At 41.1% G+C, this 19,738-nt stretch overlaps 1 protein-coding gene across 6 annotated transcripts in view; it reads right to left on the reverse strand.

Moving 5' to 3' along the window:
• HHAT (hedgehog acyltransferase) overlaps positions 1 to 19,738 on the reverse strand; it is a 347,101-nt gene that overhangs the window by 219,783 nt on the left and 107,580 nt on the right. For all 6 annotated transcript variants that reach the window (XM_077902212.1, XM_077902208.1, XM_077902207.1 and 3 more), the window contains one exon: positions 2,572 to 2,722. In XM_077902212.1, the coding sequence (XP_077758338.1) occupies positions 2,572 to 2,722 (151 nt within the window). The remainder of the gene's footprint in view (positions 1 to 2,571; positions 2,723 to 19,738) is intronic.

Below are 19,738 nucleotides of genomic sequence, written 5' to 3' on the forward strand. Positions count from 1 at the left end.
TGGCCCAGAAATATTAATGTAAAGCTAGATGTAAATAGAAACTAGAAATTAAAAACTTTATTTTCCCTCAATGTGCATTTTATAGATAAAAGTTAGAGTGAGGACCAGGGCCACTGTAGGGTTAGGCTACCAGCCCCTGAACACCACATGGTAAACTTCCTCTGATGGGCAGAGGAATATCCATAAATGGTGTAAAAAAGAAGCTATAATTTTTATTGGGTTTTTTTTTTCAATTCAAAACTACTTCTTCTGAGCCTTAAATTGTTCACTATAGCACAGAGTTGACCTCCTTTCCTAAATTCAACTACTAAATGTGGAATGGTCATTGTGCGTAAAGAACAAAGACCAGGCATTTCTAAGTACAACTGGCAATCTAGAAAACCCTTCATCAAACTGAAAAATACTAAGGGGAAAATCTAGACCCATGTATATGCTTAAAATTTAAAAAGCCAGGATAAGGGATGCCTGGGTGACTCAGCAGTTTAGCACCTGCCTTTGGCCAAGCACTTGATCCTGGAGTCCGGGAATCAAGCCCACATCGGGCTCCCTGCATGGAACCTGCTTCTCCCTCTGCCTGTGTCTCTGCCTCTCTCTCTGTGTCTCTCATGAATAAATAAATAAAATATTTTTTAATTAAAAATTAAATTAAAAGCCAGGATAAAAGTCCAGGTCACTCCCAGGAAAGATCATGTTTGTTATTCCATCACAAGCTCTTGTAAACACTTCTGCCTAAGACCACATCACTCTCAGGGCTCACCCCAGAGCTTCCACCTCACAGCAACTTTTATTACTCTCTCACCCACATCTGTCTTAAAACTTTGACTGGGAGGGATGGTGGAGTGTTTCGACAACCTGGAGTCTACATGATTTGAGGTTAGTTCTAATGGAAAATGACAAAGGTCTTGGCAAACATGCTCTCTCTGCCTTTATTGTAGAGAGACAACAGAGGGTATTGGACAAAAAAGTAATTAATTAAAATAATAAAGGACAAGAAGACAACTACTCTGAATGTGAAATACAGTCAACAGTCTAAACTGCCTCTTGTGACAATCAATGGGTTGAGATCTATGGACAAGGAGCCTGGAGCTAACATGCCTGCCCAGGAGTCATGGTTTTCATTACACCAACCAATCCTGGAGAAGCCCTTTAGGAGAATATGCTTCCCAAGAAATGCATTAGGGCAAGCATTCACAAAGAGACCGAGAAACCATGCTAAGGGCACACCAGTCACTGGTAACGTGACCCTAAATCATGCTGGGTCCCGACCCATTTGTTCAGTGAATTAATTTTATCAGTAGGTCAAAAGTTAACAGAGCCTCCCAAACAGGCTCACCTTTCAACCAAGAACCACTCTGTGTCCCCGTGGCTTGAGAGAACCCCTTTGGTAGCATTCTCCGACCCTGCCAATAAAACTGGGCAACCCTTGATATTTGATGAGGTAATTAAGGGCAAATCAAAGCAATTATTTAACATTACTTGCAATAACCATAGGAAATCTCTAATCCTAAGAAGCAAACTGAACCAATAATAAAATGCATTTACAGAGGCTTAAAAAAACTCAGCATCTACAATCACTTACTATGGTGAATGAGCCAGACAAGCAACTCTGAGCAGGGCCAAAGCTAGGATGGGGGAAATGGAGATGCCTAAAAAGTGCTGACCCTATGATGGTGCAGGTCCCCAGTCTCAGCTTCCTACATTAAATTTGAAATCGCAAAGCAAGCCCTGTTACTTGTTACATACAGGAAGTGATAAGAAACACACAACAGTAGGCAAGCCCATCTGGAGGGCAACAATCAGAAACAGCAGGGGGGCTGAGGGATCTTTCAGGACAAAAGCTTCAGGTTGACCCTACCTTTCTGGGGCAAAATCAAGAAGAGTGAGAAAACTCAGAAAATGCATCTGTCTATCCATGTGCACCAAGCAGAGGAATAACACAAGGATAAAAGCAAACATTTGTGGCAAATTGAACTCCAATTAAAAAAAATTTTTTAAAAGCTAACATTTGTAAATATCTACCATGTGCCAAATGCCTTAAATACATTAGCTTATCTGATATTAAAAACAACTCTTGACTATGGGTATTATCACCCTATTATTATTGTCATTTAAGAGAGAAGAAAACTGAAACTTAGAGAAATTTAGTAAATTGTCCCAGGTCTGAGAGCTAGTAAATGCCAACTGTGACCTATGCTATTATCCTAATTCTATTGTTTTTAATTGACAGTTTCACATACACAGAGTCATTTTCACAAAAAACAGGGAGCAATAAAATAATATATTGCAGCATGTCCCAAGTTAGTAAGAAACCACTTAAACATAAACCTTTGTGCATCTGTACATAGCCTGGAGAGAATTTTCTTATCTCACATATCTTCATAGCCTGACAGTATTTTTGAGCAGTTCAGAAAGCACAGATTGTCATCGTATTAGATGAAGAAACCCAAATGCCAAATGCGCCTTGAGTGGGGGACAGAGAAAGGACAGCGGCCCAAACTCTTTGAAGTCTGCCAAGCCACGGCTCTTCCCACTGGACATCCCCAGAGGGCTTTCATAAACCAAATTACTGACCTCCACATGCCTGTGAAACTGAACATGGTGCTCACACAGCGAGGGAGGGGTGGCGGCGTGAGTCCATCCAGGCGCATGAGCAGAGCTGGGACACCGAAGAGCACCAAGTACTTCAGGTAGAAAAAGAGCACGTGGGCCAATGCCAGTCCTCCTGAAAGACAGAGGGAGCCATCAGACACAGAGATAAGCAATGGAGCAATCTCCTGGGAAAGATGTAACATATCTGAAAATATACCACCTGCTCCCACTTTTCCACCCTTCCTGTTTCTTCCCCTTACCTCACACATTACAAAAAGTTTCCCTCATTGGTTTTGAGCAATAAGAATTTTGGATTAGCAAATATTGACATCTCCTTCATTATTGTGATAGACAATAGGACATCTTAGCAGTCATGCTTTTATAGATACCACACCTAAAAGTGTTTTACATATATATTTATACATTTAAATTAGGTATATATAAAATGGATTTAGAAAATATTAGAAAGGGAAAATCCTCCCCCAAATCCTTCTAAAACTTCATGAGTTCACACACACTTTTAGGGTGTTCACACCCCATTTTAGGCTGGCTAAAATCAAAACGTCAGACCAACAAGGGTTAATGAAAATGTGGAGAAATTGGAACTGTCATACACAGCTGGCAAGAATGTGAAATGCTGCAGTCACTTTGGAAAACAGCTTGACATTTCCTGAAATGACTAAACAAAGTTACCATAGGACCCAGCAATTCTACTTTTGGCATATACTCAAGAAAAATGAGAACAGATACCCACACAGAAACTTATACCCAAATTTTGTAGTGGCATTATCAACAACAGCCAAAAGATGGAGACAACCCAAATATCCATCAATAGATGAATAAACAAAATGTGGCATTTCTATACAGTGGAATACTATGCTGCCATGAAAAGGAATGAAATACTGACCTGCTACAATGTGGATGAAACTTGAAACATCATGCTAAGTGAAGTACACCAATCATGAAAGACCACATATTATATTCCATTCATATGAAAATCCAGAATAAGGTAACAAAGACAGAAATAAAAAATTGATTAGTGGGTTCCTAGCACTGGAGAAGTAGAGGGTGAAATTATGGCGGAGATGGTAGCTAAAGTGTAGGGTGATGAAAATACTATAAAATTGGCAGTGGTAATAGTTGAAAGTATCTGTGAATATACTAAAAGCCATTGAATTGTATACTTCAAGTGGGTGAATTATATGGGAGGTGAACTATATCACAACAAAGCTGTTAATAAAAACAAAAAACAAACTAAAAACTTCATGAGAGCCCCAAGCTACAATGGCCTCTTGGCCTGAACTGTGCCTTTCCAGGATAAGAACAGAAGATGTGGACACTAGGCAAGATGTGAGGTCTGAGACAGGCCTCTGACTGTCCCCACTGAGAATGCCCTGCTTCTGCAGCTAGGGATCAGGGTGCTCTACCAACTGCCTTCTCTCCTTGGGCTTCCTGGCTGGTCACTTTGACCCCTGCACCCTGTGCCCAATGGGGCACCAGAGACCTGGGCCAGATATTGGCCCATTCAACACTGGCTTCAGCAGGCAGGTGAGGAGGTGTGGTGAGTTTGCCAGAGCAGTATTCACAAGGAGAAGTCGAGGACAAAGTATGTGTGGAAGCCCTTGAGAAGATGACCAGTAACCACATGCCGTCCAACCTCAAGAGCCTTTTCCAGTCTGTTGGAAATACTGCAGGACAGGTTGGAGCAGCTGAGCAGGTTATCTATGGGATGTTCAAAAGGAAATAACTAAGCCTTAAGAAGTACTAGGGGAAAATAGTAATGTCCGGCCCTTGCCATATTATACAAGGATCTTGGAAAGGACATCACTACAATGGAGAGTGTAGCTGTAAATAGTAACTCCGCGCCAGAAGACACACAGAGCCATTTTCTGAATATATAGTTTGGGTAAAGGCAAATGGTGGTTCAAATTTGAAAGCCGCATGTCCTACAAGGAAAACAACCCAGGAATCGCTGGGTCTCAATCCCAGTCAGGAGGGATCAAACTGATTCCTCAGACTTATGGAAATTAGATTACAATCACATGTATTGAAATGGCTAGGTATAAAATTGTAGCATTCTTAGATGACAGTAGTCAATAAAAAAAGCTGATATGTGTGTGTGTGTGTGTGTGTGTATAAGAATATATATACATGAATGTGTAAGAGTATATATGTATATAAGTGTATGTATGTATATACACATTCATCAAGAAGTGGGATATACATGCTAGCAATACCATCTAAAAAGTATTTCGGGGACATATAATCACACTGAATGGTGAAGAAATCAATCCCACTGGCCAAGATGGCAATGGGGGTGGGGCAGGACTCCCATTGTTTCAAAGTGAACCACCAGACTTTGGCCAGAAAAATCCCAGAGCTAGTAGAAGCAGGACAGAAGTAAGGATGCCTGATTAAAGGGCACAAAGCTTCCAGGGCTAAAAATGACCAGCCTGAAGAGTGAAGGCATCAGAGAACCCAGGGAAAATCATTCAAGGTTAAGGCTACCTGGAGCTCTTTTACATATGAAGCATCAGAGACTTCCTTTCGCTGTTAACAGGATGCAAAATCAGGGAGAATGAGCTGCTTCCTTCTCAAATACTGCCTTTAATGTGACACTATTTTTATACAGTTATCACAGAGGAGGCATATAAATTAAAATCTATAAGACTTTTAAACTGGTCTATTTCACTTAAATATTTTAGAATTTCAATTCTAGTATTCTATCATCTATATTATGCATCAGGAAATAGCATCAACACCTCTATTACACATTACCTTACAGGTGTTTTTGTCCTTGTGTGTATTTTCTACCAGATTACAGGATGCTCAAAGCCCTTGCCCACATGGTTGAACATCAGGACTTTCAACAGTAGGTGCCCAATAAAGAAGAGTGAATGTTGCTAATGGTGGGAAGTTCTTCCCAGGGATAAACACGAGGGTCTGAATTGTATTAGATCCTATTAAATTGTTAGATCTGCTACAGACTTGAACGACTTAGCATCTGCCTAATTAAAAGTCTTCATGAACCCAGGATAGATCAGAATTTGCCAAAAATTGGGGAGAGTTTGCCAAGGATTTGCCAGAGTTTGCCAAGGACTGGGGAGAGTTTGCTACAGGATGGAAAGAGGCCCCTTGACTCTATTGGCCAGCTGCAGAACTACCATCTTTGTATAGTTGAGCTCTGCCCTTAAGATTCCCATAGTTAGTATAAGACACTGATACCAGTTTCACTCTGTTTCCAGAAGCATGTTGTCTCTGCACTGTTACCTGTCCCCACCAGCTTGTGTGCCCTGACTCGCTGCTACACTCCCATCTCCAGCCTAGGCTGGGCTCTTGCTTCTGTCCATGGCTTAACTTCATCTCAGAACCTTTTCTGCTCCAAGGAAAAGGACTCCAGCCACTTTTACCTCGTCTATACCTAACCTACTCTAGATTTTGCTTATATGCCCTGTGACTAAGTCTGTTCAGATTCAGGAAGCCTAGACATTTTATAGAAGTTTCTTCTCAGAGCACCTGGGTGGTGCTGTTGGTTAAGCATCTGATTCTTGGTTTCAGCCCAGGTCACTATCTCAGAGTCATGAGACTGAGCCCCATATAGGACTCCAGGCTCAGAGGGGAGTTTGCTTCAGATTTTCTCTCTCCCTCACTGCTGTGCCCATGTGGGTTTTTTTTTCTCTCTCTCTCTCAAATAAATAACTAAATCTTTATGAAAAGTTTCTTCTTTTGGGGCACCTGGGTGGCTCAGCCAATTAAACATCTGCCTTCAGCTCAGGTCATGATCCCAGGATTCTGGGTTCCAACCTCACATCGGGCTTCTTGCTTATCAGGGAGCCTGCTTCTTCCTCTCCCTCTGTTCTTCCCTGCCCTTGCTCATGCTCTTGCAAATAAATAAAATATTTTTTTTAATTTCTTGTCATAAGTTCTTTATAAGAATGTTTCATGCCTATAGTTAACAATAGTACTGTACATTTAAAAAATTTGTTAATAGAACTCATAATAAGTCTTCTACCAATAGTTGTTTTTTAAAGAATCTTTCCTATATAAGATCTAGGATAAGAAACAGAGATATAAAAATTAATCACGAAGAACTGAACAGACCAATTACCAGCAAAGAAATTGAATCAGTGATTTAAAAACTCCCAACAAATAAAAGCCCAGGACCAGACAGCTTCACAGGCAAATTCCACCAAACATTTAAAGAAGATTTAATACCTATTTTTTTCAAACTATTCCCCCAAAATAGAAAAAACTTTCAAATGCATTCAATGAGACAAGCATGACCCTGATACCAAAACCAGATAAAGACACCACAAAAAAACAAACAAACAAAAGAACTGCAGGCCAGTATCTCCAATGAACACATAAGCAAAAATCCTCAACAAAATACTAGCAAACCAAATCCAACAGTATATTTAAAAAATCATTCACCATGATCAAGTGGGATTTATTGCTAGGTTGCAAAAATGGTTCAATATTTGCAAATCAATAGGATATACCACATCAATAAGAGAAAGGATAAGAACCATATGATGATTTCAATAGACGAAGAAAAAGCATTTGACAAAATATAACATCTATTCATGATAAAAATCCTCAACAAAGTAGGTTTAGAAGGAATATACTTCATTGTAATAAAGGCTATTTATGAAAAACCCACAGCTAATATCATCCTTAATGGGGAAAAACTAAGAGCTTTACCACTAAGGTCAAGAACAAGACAAGGATGTCCACTCTTGCTGCTTCTATTCAACACAGTACAGGAAGTCCTTGTTGCGGCAACCAAATGACAAAAGAAAAGGCATCCAAATCAACAAGGAAGAAGTCAAAATTTCACTATTTGCAGATGACATGATACACTATATAGAAACTCTGAAAGATTCCATTGAAAAACAAAATAAACAAATTCAGGAAAGTCCCAGAATTAAAAAAAAAATCCACATATGGGAATATATGGAATCTGTCGCATTTCTATACACCAATATGAGGCAGCACAAAGAGAATTAAGAAAACAATCCCATTTATAATCACACCAAAAACAATAAGATACCTAGGAATAAATTTAACCAAAGAAGTGAAGACCTGTACTCTGAAAACACTGATGAAAGAAATTGAAGTTGACACAAAGAAATGGAAAGACATTCCATGTTCATGGGTCAGAAGAACAAATATTGTTAAAATGTCTATACTCTCCAAAGCAATGTACAGATTTACTGCAATCACTATCAAAATACCAACAAGCATTTTTCACAGAGCTAGAACCAACAATCCTAAAATTAATGTGGAAACACAAAGGATTCCAAATAGCCAAAGTAATCTTAAAAAAGAAAAGCAAAGCTGGAAGCATCACAATTCTTGACTTCAAGTTATATTACAAAGCTGTAGCAATCAAAACAGTATAGTACTGGTACAAACGTAGACACATTGGTCAGTGGAACAAAACACAAAATTCAGAAGCGAACCCACAATTAATATGGTCAATTAATCTTCAACAAAGCAAAAATGGAAAAAAGAATGTCTCTTCAACAAATGTGCTGGGAAAATTGGACTTTGTTACACCATACACAAAATAAGTTCAAAATGAGAGTGCCTGGGGCACCCAGGTGGCTCAGCAGTTGACATCTGCCTTTGGCTCAGGTCATCATCTTGGGGTCCTGGGATGGAGTCCCACATTGGGCTCCCTGCGAGGAGCCTGCTTCTACCTCTGTCTATGTCGCTGCCCCTCTCTGTGTCTCATGAATAGACAAATAAAATCTTTAAAAAAAATGAGGGTGCCTGAGTGGCTCAGCAAGTCAGTTAAACATCTTAGTTTTGATGTCAGCTCAGGTCTTGATCTCAGTGTCATGAGTTCAACCCCCACAGTGGGCTCCACACTGGGCATGAAGCCGAATGAATGCAAGAATGCTCAAAATGGATTAAACACTTAAATGTAAGACATGAAACCATAGAAATCCTAGAACACAGGCAGTAACGTCTTTGACATTGCCTATAGCAACTTCTTTCTAGATAGGTCCCCTGAGGAAACCATTGGCACTATACCAAAATAAAATGTCTCTGCACAACAAAGTAAACAATCAACAAAATAAAAGGCAAACTACTGAATGGGAGAAAATATTTGTAAGTGACATAACCAATAAAGGGGTAGTACACAAAATATATAAAGAACTTCTAAGACTCAACACCCATAAAACAAATAATCCAATTAAAAAATAGGCAGAAGACAACATATACATTTCTCCAAAGACACCCAGATGGCCAACAGATACATGAGAAGATGCTCATCATCACTTACCATCAGAGAAATGCAAATCAAAACTACCATGAGCTATCACCTCACACCTGTCAAAAGGTTAAAATCAACAAAATAAAAAACAACAAGTGTTGACCAGGATGTGGAGAAAAGGGAGCCATCCTTCTATGTTGGTAGGAATGCAAACTAGAGCAGCCACTCTGGAAAACAGTATGCAAGTCCTTCAAAAGGTTAAAAATAGAAATACTCTATGAGCCAGCAATTGTACTACTAGGTATTTACCTAGAGAATATAAAAATACTCATTCAAAGGGATATATGCACCCCTATGTTTATAGCAGTAATATCTACAGTAACTGTAGAAGCAGCCCAAGTGTCCACTGAGTGATGGATATAGATGTGGTGTATATATCCATACACACACAATGGAATATTACTTAGCCATAAAAAGCCATAAAAAGACTTTGCCATCTGCAAAGACATTGATGGAGCTAGAGAATATAATGCTAAGTAGATAATCAAGCAGAGAAAGATATATTATATGATTTCACTCATATGTGGAATTTGAGAAACAAAACAAATGAGCAAAGGGAAAAGACTTTCTGTCTAGAAACCAAGAAACAGACTCTTAACTTAGAGAACAAACTGATGGTTACCAGAAGGGAGGTGGGTGAGGGGTATGGGGAATAGGTGATGGGGACTAAGTGCATTTAGTCCCCTATGATGAGCACCTGTGATGAGCACCAGGTGATATATGGAAGTGCTGAATTACTAAACTATATACCCGAAACTAATACATTTTGTGTTAACTACCTGGAATTAAAATTAAAACTTAAAAAAAGATTAATCAAGAAGAACACAGAGTAGGAACCACAACACAAGGTAGAAGCGGTGCCATGACACACTTGGAGATTTTCCCTGCAGCTAGGGGTACAGCTCACGTGCTGAGAAGGTTAACACCAGTGGTCAGAGTTACCATGATGGTCAGTTTCCTGCAGAGACACTGAAGAAAAAGTGGCTATTGCTTTACAGTAGTTATGTAAGTAAGATTCTGTGTCAGGGGGAGGACATGGATCAGGACCAGAAAACGAAGTGAGTAAATTGACAGGGGAAGTGAGTGAAAGAATGAGCAGAACCAAGGAATTGCTGCCAGGAGCTCCAGAAGGACAAGCACTTGAGTCAAGAAGGGAAGGATGGAATTCTGGTGAGAGGGGCCAGCCACAGCTCCTGGAAAGCTTGTCCAGCCTGAAGAGGCCGACGAGGTCAAAAGAAGTCAATCATTTCTAGTCACTGAGTTCTAGGAATAAACGACTACAGCAAATGCTCCAGTTTCAACCTAAATCTAAGGATTTTGAGGTTGAACCTACGTCTGTACCAGGTAGAAGCCAGGGTCCCCACCTGCTGGACTCTGCAGGAAAAATGACATGCTAAAGGAGAAACTAGTTGGAACCCAGTAGGTCATTCACACTCATCCAGTGCACCATCCCAAGTTGAATCTCCAACTGAGATTGAGCCGCATACCTGTCCGTTACTTATCTGGGTGGTTTGTATCACAAGACTCTCTACTGATACTAGAGTAATTACATGCTCTAAACAACTGGTTGTATGTGCTGATGACAAGGCCACCCATAGCCAGCAGTTGATTCTTCAGGACTCAAAAATGAGGGTGGTCCCAGGGATCCAGGCTGCCTCTGCCCATAAACAGTTCCCAGTGGAAGGTTTAAAGGCTGTTTCTAAGAAGTACAGAGTATCCAGTGCAAGGACACCAAACCAAAGAGTGAGGGGTAGACAAAAAGGAAAAGGAGACAAAGGGGCAATGAGTTGGAGAGGCTACAGAAGCAATAATCCGAGGGTCCAGACTCCCCAAACTGGAGATGAGCAAAGGGGGTGGATAGTACACAAAGCAAGAACAGACACAGTCGGTTCAAGAGTGATATCAGGGATATAAGATTCTGGCTGCCTGACCTCTTTCTGAGTGATGGCACAGGAGAGGACAAAGAGGCCAGGCTGCAGTCCTCAGGTGGGTCTCCATTTCAGGAGAGGGAGCAGCCAAACAGCCAAACAAGGGGATGTCAACTGGTCCCCTCTGATGCGAGGTGTCAGAACTTCACCCTTTCTGCACACTTCACGATCGTGAGGCTGGGGATCTACAACACCCTTCATACGTGCTTCTCAAAGAGTTCTAGCTCAGCTCCCATGGATCTTCTTAACCACCACTGAAAACAACAGTCACAAGCATAGTACAAGTATAAAACACGTGAGAGCAAAAATCACCAAACTCGGGATAGTGGTTCCTATTGAGGGGGAGTGTGGGAAATGTAAATGGGATGGGTAACCGAGGAGGATTCAACGATGTCAATAATATTTTATTTTTTTAAACTAAGTGATGTGGGGCACCTGGGTGGCTCAGTCAGTTAAGCATCTGCCTTTAGCTTAGGTCATGATCCCAGGGTCCTGGGAGGAGCCCCGCCCTCAGGCCCTCTGCTCAGAGGGGGTTTGCTTCCCCCTCTCCTTTGCCCCTCTCCCCGCCCATGGATGCTCTCAAGGATGTGATCTCTCTCTTAAATAAGTAAATTAAATCTTTAAAAAAATAAACTAAGTGATGGATAACCACATGTTCACTATATTCTCTTCTAACTTTCAAAACATCCTGTGTGTGTGTGTGTGTGTGTGTGTGCGCGCGCGCGCGTGTGTGTGTGTGTGTGTGTAAAATACAGTCTCAACTGCCAGGGCAAGTTCACCAACAAACTAGCTTCTGAGAGTGCACTAGGGCATAGTAACAGCAGTTACCAACCACTAAGCACCTACTATGTCCATATGCTAGCAGTTTGTGACATCCGTCCTCATTCTCAGAACATACTTTTCTGTGGATATTCTTACCACCCACATTGCACAGATAGGACCCTGGGCACACAAAGGGGACAGAACTTACCTAAGAGCACACATTAATAAGTAGCAGAGTCAAGACCTGAATTTGGGTCTGCTGCCTCAATGCATTGTATTTATTAGATTTGCATTCTCTCAGAGCAGACTCGATGGAAGAGAGTTTGTGTGAGGCAGACCAGATGGCAAGACAACGAGGGGGCTGTTAGAGGCAGTCGAAGGAGATATTCCCAGCAGGAAAAAACTGCAAAGAAGAGCTCTGAAGATCCTCAGAAAAGCCAGCCTCAGGGAGCACACTGAAAAGCAAAGATGTCCAAGAAACAAATACACAGGGCAGTCCACTGTGGTAAGCAACTCCAGATTCACAGATTTGAAAATTCTGATGCTCTTAGCATCAAAACGAGTAGTTATTAACTCAGAAACCCAAAGAAGAGTTTACCTCCCCAAATGCTTAATCTTTGAACATATTGGAAAACCTAGTTTGGAAAGCTCTCTTCTTATTAGGTTTAAATCTAGTTTAAAGTCTTCAAAAAAAAAAAAAGATATGTTTCTGGAGAGGGGAACAGAATATTAAATTCTATTTGCCCATCCTCTTCAATTATGAATTGTTAAATCTCAGGGGGAAAAGCTGTAAATCACAATAAATCACACTTAAGATCAAAATAATTGTCCAGCAAAAATACTGAATACCTCACAAAACAAAGTAAATCAAGGTGTTCCAGGAGCATTTTCATATGGCAAAATAAATTTTAAATCTCTTTTTTAAAAACTGACTATAGCAAAATAAAATTTTTTAAAAACTGACTATAGCAGCATAACAGAACAGGCCCTTCTCCATTCCCAAACTGTGAGGGAAGAAAACCCCATACAACGGGATCTGCAGAGGGCCAGATGACCTGAAAATTCTATAAAACAAATTTTCTGGTAAAGACCAGATGTAGATTGATGTTTCACTATGACTCACTTTGCCCAGCAGAAGTGCTCTGTAAAATCTACATGCAAAAAGAACTAGAAATTAACTACTAATTATTCTACTGCAAATCCTTCAAGGAGCAAAGAATCCCTCTAGAAAGCAAATAATTGCCTCCCTCAAGTATTCAACAAATTCCAATTTCCATACACCAACTTAGCTTAAAAGAAAGAGACACCTATTTTATGCATCTAAGAAGGTACCTGTACGCTAAGTTACCTGGGCATAACAACGGGCCAGGCAGGGATTGGCAAAGATCACCGTGTTCTGAGGGATGCTGGGGGTGGAAAGAAAGGGAATAGCTGGTGTTGCAAATAATAACTGTGGTGCAACTTGCTACCCTTTATAATGCTACATCAAGCGGGCATCTCTTCCATTCTTCAAGCAGGCACCATGAAATTACCCTCACACCACACGAAGTATCTGTAATTGAACAGTCAAGTTCCACAGTAGTAAATCCCAGAGTAGCTCCGGGTTCACACTGCATTAATTTCAAATAACCTCGGGATTCTAATCCAAGGAGAGAATGTATAAAAATTAATTTTTTCTACTGAATCTTAAACCTTAGAAAGTTTAATGCTTCCAAAAGGTGGGAGGAGAAGAGAATCTTATGCTATCTGACATATGTTTGTGTCCCCAGTTTTCAAAACAGACATCAGATGTCAAGTGTCTCATCCCTCTCCCCTTGTTGTGATGTCACAGAAGGAGAAAAAGCAAGTAAATGACTTGGTTAGCATTTCATTACCATTTAGATAGGTGCATAGACATCATTTCAACAACAGCTGGTACTTACGCGATGTACTAAAAAAAAAAAAAAAGTCTCTGACTACACGCACTCAGGAGATGGGTCCCTAAACTCCAACCACTGAGCAGTTAAGATTGCAAACAGGACTCTAATGTACACTCCACGGAGCTTTATTATATCTTTGCTGTGAAAAAACAACTAACTTTGAACCACTGTCACTTCCTCACTTCTTGGCTCACTCTCAAATCCCCTTGCAAAGCTCTTTTCTATCCCCTCAATTTACTATTGTGAAGCACTATTCTATAATGAACTCAAGAAATGGGACCTTTTTGAGTTCTTTTGAAAAACCATAAATTACCACCTTTACTCCCCTTATTCTTAGACTGTCATGGTAAACTTACAGCCTGTCATGTTCTGTCTCCATGTGAGATTCTGATGTTCAAAAGGATATGGCCAAACATTTGGCCAAACCTCTAGAACTTACAACACCAAGAGAGAAGCCTATTGTAAACTACAGACCTTGTGTGATTATGATGTGCCAGAGTGGGTTCATCAATTGTAACTAATGGACTCCCTCTGATGGAGGATGCTGATAGTGGGGGAGGCTGTGCATGTGTGGGGTTGGGGGCTACAGGAAATCTCCGGATCTTCCCCTCAATTTCATTGTAAACCTTAAACTGCTACCAAAAAAAAATAGTCTTCTTTAAAAAAGAAAGGAAGAAAACAACACTTATTATCCTTTAAAGATACTATTGAAATATTTATGAATAATGATAAGATGTCTGGGATTTGCTTCAAAACAATATGCGGGAGAGTACAGATTAAAGAAAATTGGCTGTAAACTGATAATTATCGAACCAGAATGATGAATACAAGGAGGTTAATTATATGTCTACGCCTTTAATTTTCTAAACTACAAAGTTTTAAAAGTCCTGAGTCCCCACCTGAACCCTGAATTTTAACCAGGAATATTCAACTTCCTCCTCACCCCAGCCAAATGGATTTGCAGGGGACAATGAGTAAAATAGGACTTAGCTCAGCACAATTCCATCTCCATGCTCACCCTATGAGCATAGAAAAAATGGAAAGCGTAAAAGGCAAATTAGAGGAAGGAGAAGGGGAAGAATGCCAGGAAGCAGAATAATGAACTTGCTTATTATCAGTCCTTGAACCACAGGGAATTGGTGGCCTTTGAGGTAGGTCTGCTCAGAGCAAGATGTCCCACCACGATCTTTATCAATTACAACAGTGTTTCTCAAATTTATCTGCTCCTAAGAATCCCACGGGGTAACAGTTCATCACAGGGATTCCCAGGCTTCTCCTTGACAGATTCTGATTTAATAAAAGTTGGGTCAGGGTCCTGAAATCTGAATGCAAAAGAAGTACAGATCTTCCTTGAAATGCAGTGGGATTACATCCTGATAAATACATCATAAGTCAAAAATATCACATGTCCAGGGACACCTGGGTGGCTCAGCAGCAGAGCATCTGCGTTTAGCCCAGGGTGTGGTCCTAAAGTCCTGGGATCGAGTCCCATGTCGGGCTCCCTGCACGGAGCCTGCTTCTCCCTCTGCCTATGTCTCTGCCTCTCTCTCTCTCTCTCTCTCTGTGTGTGTGTGTGTGTGTGTGTGTGTGTCATGAATAAATAAAATCCTTAATTTAAAAAAATCACATGTCCAAAATGCATTTAATGCACCTAACCTATGATGTTCACATCATACTTTAGCCCAGCCTATCTTAAATGTGCTCAGAACACTGATATTAGCCTACAACTGAGCAAAATCATCTAACACAAAGCTTATAATAAAGTGTTGAATGTTTCATGGGGCTGATGGAGTACTCTACTCCAAGTGAAAAACAGCATGGCTGCATGGGTACAGAATGGCTGTAATGTGTCGGTTGTCTACCCTCATGATCACATAGCTGAAAGCTTCGTTAACTGCTGCTGCCCAGCACCACGAGAGCACAGCCTATGGGATATTGCTAGCCCAGGATAAAACTGAAATTCATAAATCAAAGTATGGTTTCTACTGAATGCCCATTGCTCTTGCATCATCCTAAAGTCAGAAAGCTTTAAGTTGACCCACTGTAAGTCAGGAACCATCTGTAGTAGGAAGCTATGGTCAGTCAAGCCTGAGAAATTCTAAGGTTGAGGATGTACACCCTACTTCCTTCTCTCCACCTATAAAAATATGCATCAAGGTGTAACATAGCAATTTTCTTGGGGAAGGTGAGGTTACTTGTTCATTTTTTTTCCTGACTTTCATGGATGAAAAAGAAAAAGACACCTCTCCTATTCAATCTGTTTGTTATATGCCAGAACTTCAAAGGCAATGTTCCAAACTCACTCTGACATTTATCACTGAGTTATCCAAAAAGAGAACATGCAGGGAATTTCAAAGGAAAATCTTGTGCCACAGGATTGACCTTTAATTTTATTAACTAAAGATTGCTATAATTTTGACAACCATAACTTAACTGTGAAGAAACAATGTTCTGCTAGCCTGAGGGGAGATGAGCAGTCACTCAGGCACAATCAATGCTCTCGTTAGAGGAGAAAGCCCCAAGCTTTTCTGCAGAGTTCTGCTAAGATAAATAACCTCCACAAAAAGTTGTGCTACAGTAGACATCTCTTGGCAAAACTTAACTCAATTCCATAATGTAAGGAGTAGTATAAGAGGAAAAAACTAAAATCACTGCCAGTTATCACCCTTTGAGCCTTCTCAAAGGGTGAATCCTCAGGTAATTCTCCAATCTGCTAGCATTTGGGGGGGAAACTGTCAAAGTAACAAAGCTATGTTTATATATTTTATCTATATATTTATTTAATCTATAGATTCATGACAATATATTCTCTCTACTATGATATTCCTTGAGTTATGTGAAAGTGATTTAAAATGTACCAGTTATAAAAGATATTAAATGTTTTTTTAACCCTTCAAAAAAGGAAAGTGATGCTCTGAGCACTTTCCCTTTGACAGAAGGAGAAATGTTTGAAAAGCAAGATTTGTCCAAGTCCCCAGCAATCTGTGGACCTTCTACACATTCCCTGCCCCAATGGCTTTAATAACCACCCATTCACTGTTGAACTCCTATTGCTAACACTGATGTGTCCCCTAAATCCCACAATAGTAGGTGCTACCACCTCTGGACAGCTCCACGTCATTTCACACCTCTGGCCCTCACACGGTTATCTGGCACCCCACGTGTGCCTACTGAAGGTTTGGAGAATGAATGAGCGGGTAATGATTTCCTTCTGGAGGCTTAATGAAACTTTGTTGAATTGATTTGCATTAAATGACCATCATTTTTTCGTTGATCACAATTAGATTTGAGGAAGGTTCATATATAAATAACACTTGGCAATCATCCAGCCCATCTAAACTCCCTTAATATGCTTGGTGATACAAAGTTAGTGACAATTCAGGACGAGAACACTCAATTTCTCTCTCCTAATCAAAAGTAATGCATTACAGTAGTGAGAGGTGGAGGAAAGCATCACCTAAATCTGAGGGAGCAGGGGAAGTAGCCCAGAAGGGAGCTGTTTTGAAGGAAGAATCAGCTGGATGAAGGAAACTTCAAGCAATGAGGCATGCACAGCAGGCAGATATGAGAGAGCCCAGCACTGGGGCAGGGAGCAATGTGGGTTCAGCAGCAAAACAGGCATGATCAGAAAGGGTCACGCTGGTCGGCTGAGAAGTACAACTTTATACTAAAAGATCTGAGAAACCAAGTGAGAATGTGAGATGGATCTGTTTTGTGTTGTAGAAAGATTGGTCTGTAAGAAAACAGGAGATGGTTTTTGTTCATGAGGGGAGAAGGGCAGAAAGAGGAGGAGGACAGAGGAGAGGATGGAGCAGCGTGACTGGAGAACAGAGTCGAGTTTCAGGCCTGCCAGAGGAACCCCGGAGCTCCAACTGTCAATTAAGTTGTCTGTGTAGCTTTCTACCAAACCTTTATTAGAGTGTCCCACCACACACAAATGCTTCATCTGAACAGACCTGTGTGTGTGTGTGTCTCTACAAGAACCAGGTACCATGTGATAATCAGGGCAACGCAGAGCAAGGACAGCAATGGCCCTTAAACAGAACTAACTCCACAGAAGCAAGGGAGGAGAGGCAGAGGAGGCCATGAATGGGAAGTCTCAGGAGAGCACAGGGCTCGGCTCAGTTCAGAGACGGCAAGTCCACCTTTCCTAGAAAAGTAAGGACCTGGGAGACTCTCACTGCTGAAATCCAGAGACAATCTGATCTACAGCCTATATACAAAAATATGTCCTACATAAAATCTGGAAACTATAATAAGTTAAGAATTTTTAATTTTGCAGGAGAATTTCATGAAAAGAACTTAAAGTGATAAGACTCAGGGATATTATGAAAACTGGGATGAGAATGGCTACTTGGGTAGACCTCCGCTTTCTGGTCAAGGAGCAACACCACTGCCTCACCACCACCTCAATATATTGTAAATTGCCTGGGAGGCTGAATATTAGGCTAATAAAATTTTGTCTAATTTGCATTGCTCAAATGACTACCTAGCTTTTACTGCCACCTCCTGGCTCTCTCCAGTATGTCTGCCCTGAACTCCCACTACTGATCATGATCGCGTTGCGCAGACACACACACACACACACACACACACACACACACACACAAATCGATTGCTACATTCAAGAATCTCCAGAGAGAGCATCAAATTAAACCACAATCATATTGCAAATGGAAGGCTGTGATACCTAGTGGAAGCCGCTGGACAAGGCAGCTGTGCACTGATGCAGTCACCCCAGCCAGGCTGATCTCCCCCAGAAAGCTGATCTGTGTCAAGAGGCATTTGCATATTAACCAAGCTCATGGAGAAAATGTGTAATACCAGAATGCCAACCATCAATTAAGAGTGAGAAATATCACCTTCAAGGTAACAGGGGCCTCACATTTTCCTTTGCAAGCCTCTTTTCTCTCTGGGCCAACTACACAGGAAATCAAATTATGCACTCAAGTTGCTTGGTGAGGAAGAATTCAGAGCCAGGGCACTGGCCAGAGAAAATGAGCATTTAAAGGCATCCAGCTCTTAGAGATGAAGGCATCTGCCCCACAACAGGGACGCTCTGCCCCTGGACACGACAAAGCACATGGTTGGAACAGGGTATCCCTCCCAGTCAGTGTTTGAATGGGAATTACCAGGACTTGCCTTTTAGATGTTTCTCTGTCTAGTTCTGACCAAACCAACAATCTTTCTGGTTGGCAGACTCTTTCCACGGGTATATAAAGCTTCCAATGAAGCAGTCATCAGTAAAGACAAAACCCAAATCTCTGATTCATGGTGCACTGATACGGTAATCTGCTCTTTGTACTGGGTTGTATTTTCCCCTATTCCCAAGCTTTTGGAGGCCCCATCCCCACGCCTGGCAGTCCCACGGACTTCCAATAAACAAGTAATGACAATTCCCATTCATGAGGGATTACAAGTTTACAAAGAGCTTGCACATCCATCACCATAGCTATTCCTCTCAAGCACCTTTTGGAGTTCTTTGGATAAGTGCTATAATTCTTATTCTTTAAGATAAAGACAATGCGACACAGAGATAGTGTTTTTTCCAAAGTCACAGCATTAGTGAATATAAAGACTAAAACTCAGATCTTCAAAACCCAAATGAGTCAACTGAGGACACCTGCCCTTAACAGTAAACAGTGCCTGATGGACTGCACCATATGCAACAAATAGTGTCAATTATTAGCTACCTACTATTCTAGGCACTGGGAACACCATGATGACCAGTTTAAATAAGGCTCTTACTTCCATCATCAGAAATACATTCAGTAGTGAGAAGACGAAAAGGAAAAATCCAGATGGTGATCAGCCCAGGGCAGAGAGCAGGGTGATGTAAAATGCTGGTTGGCTATTTCTTTTTGGGAAATAGCTTCTCTTTGCAGGGGAAAGCCTCTCTTAGGAAGCAACATTTCAGCTGAGACAAGAACAGGGAGAAGTCCTACAATGATGCAGGGGAAGAACATTCTAGCCTGACGGGTCAGTTGATAAAAATGCCCTACAGTGGGACCGTGCCTGTCTAGAGAGGAGTCCATGTGGTGGAGGGCAAAGGGCAAACAGAAAGTGATAGGAGACAAATCGGGGATGTGGCTAGGAGCCAAACCACATGGCGTGCTGTTAAGAAGAACCAGTCTGGTTTTAGTCAATGCACAATGGGAAGCCACCACACAACTAAAGAAATGTGCAGTTTTTCAGTGGAGTCACACCATTCTAGAACAGGTTTTACACCCCCAGAATCCCAAAGTCTCATAGCCTTG

Source organism: Canis aureus, chromosome 6 (assembly GCF_053574225.1).
Source record: "Canis aureus isolate CA01 chromosome 6, VMU_Caureus_v.1.0, whole genome shotgun sequence".
Lineage (NCBI taxonomy): Eukaryota > Metazoa > Chordata > Mammalia > Carnivora > Canidae > Canis > Canis aureus.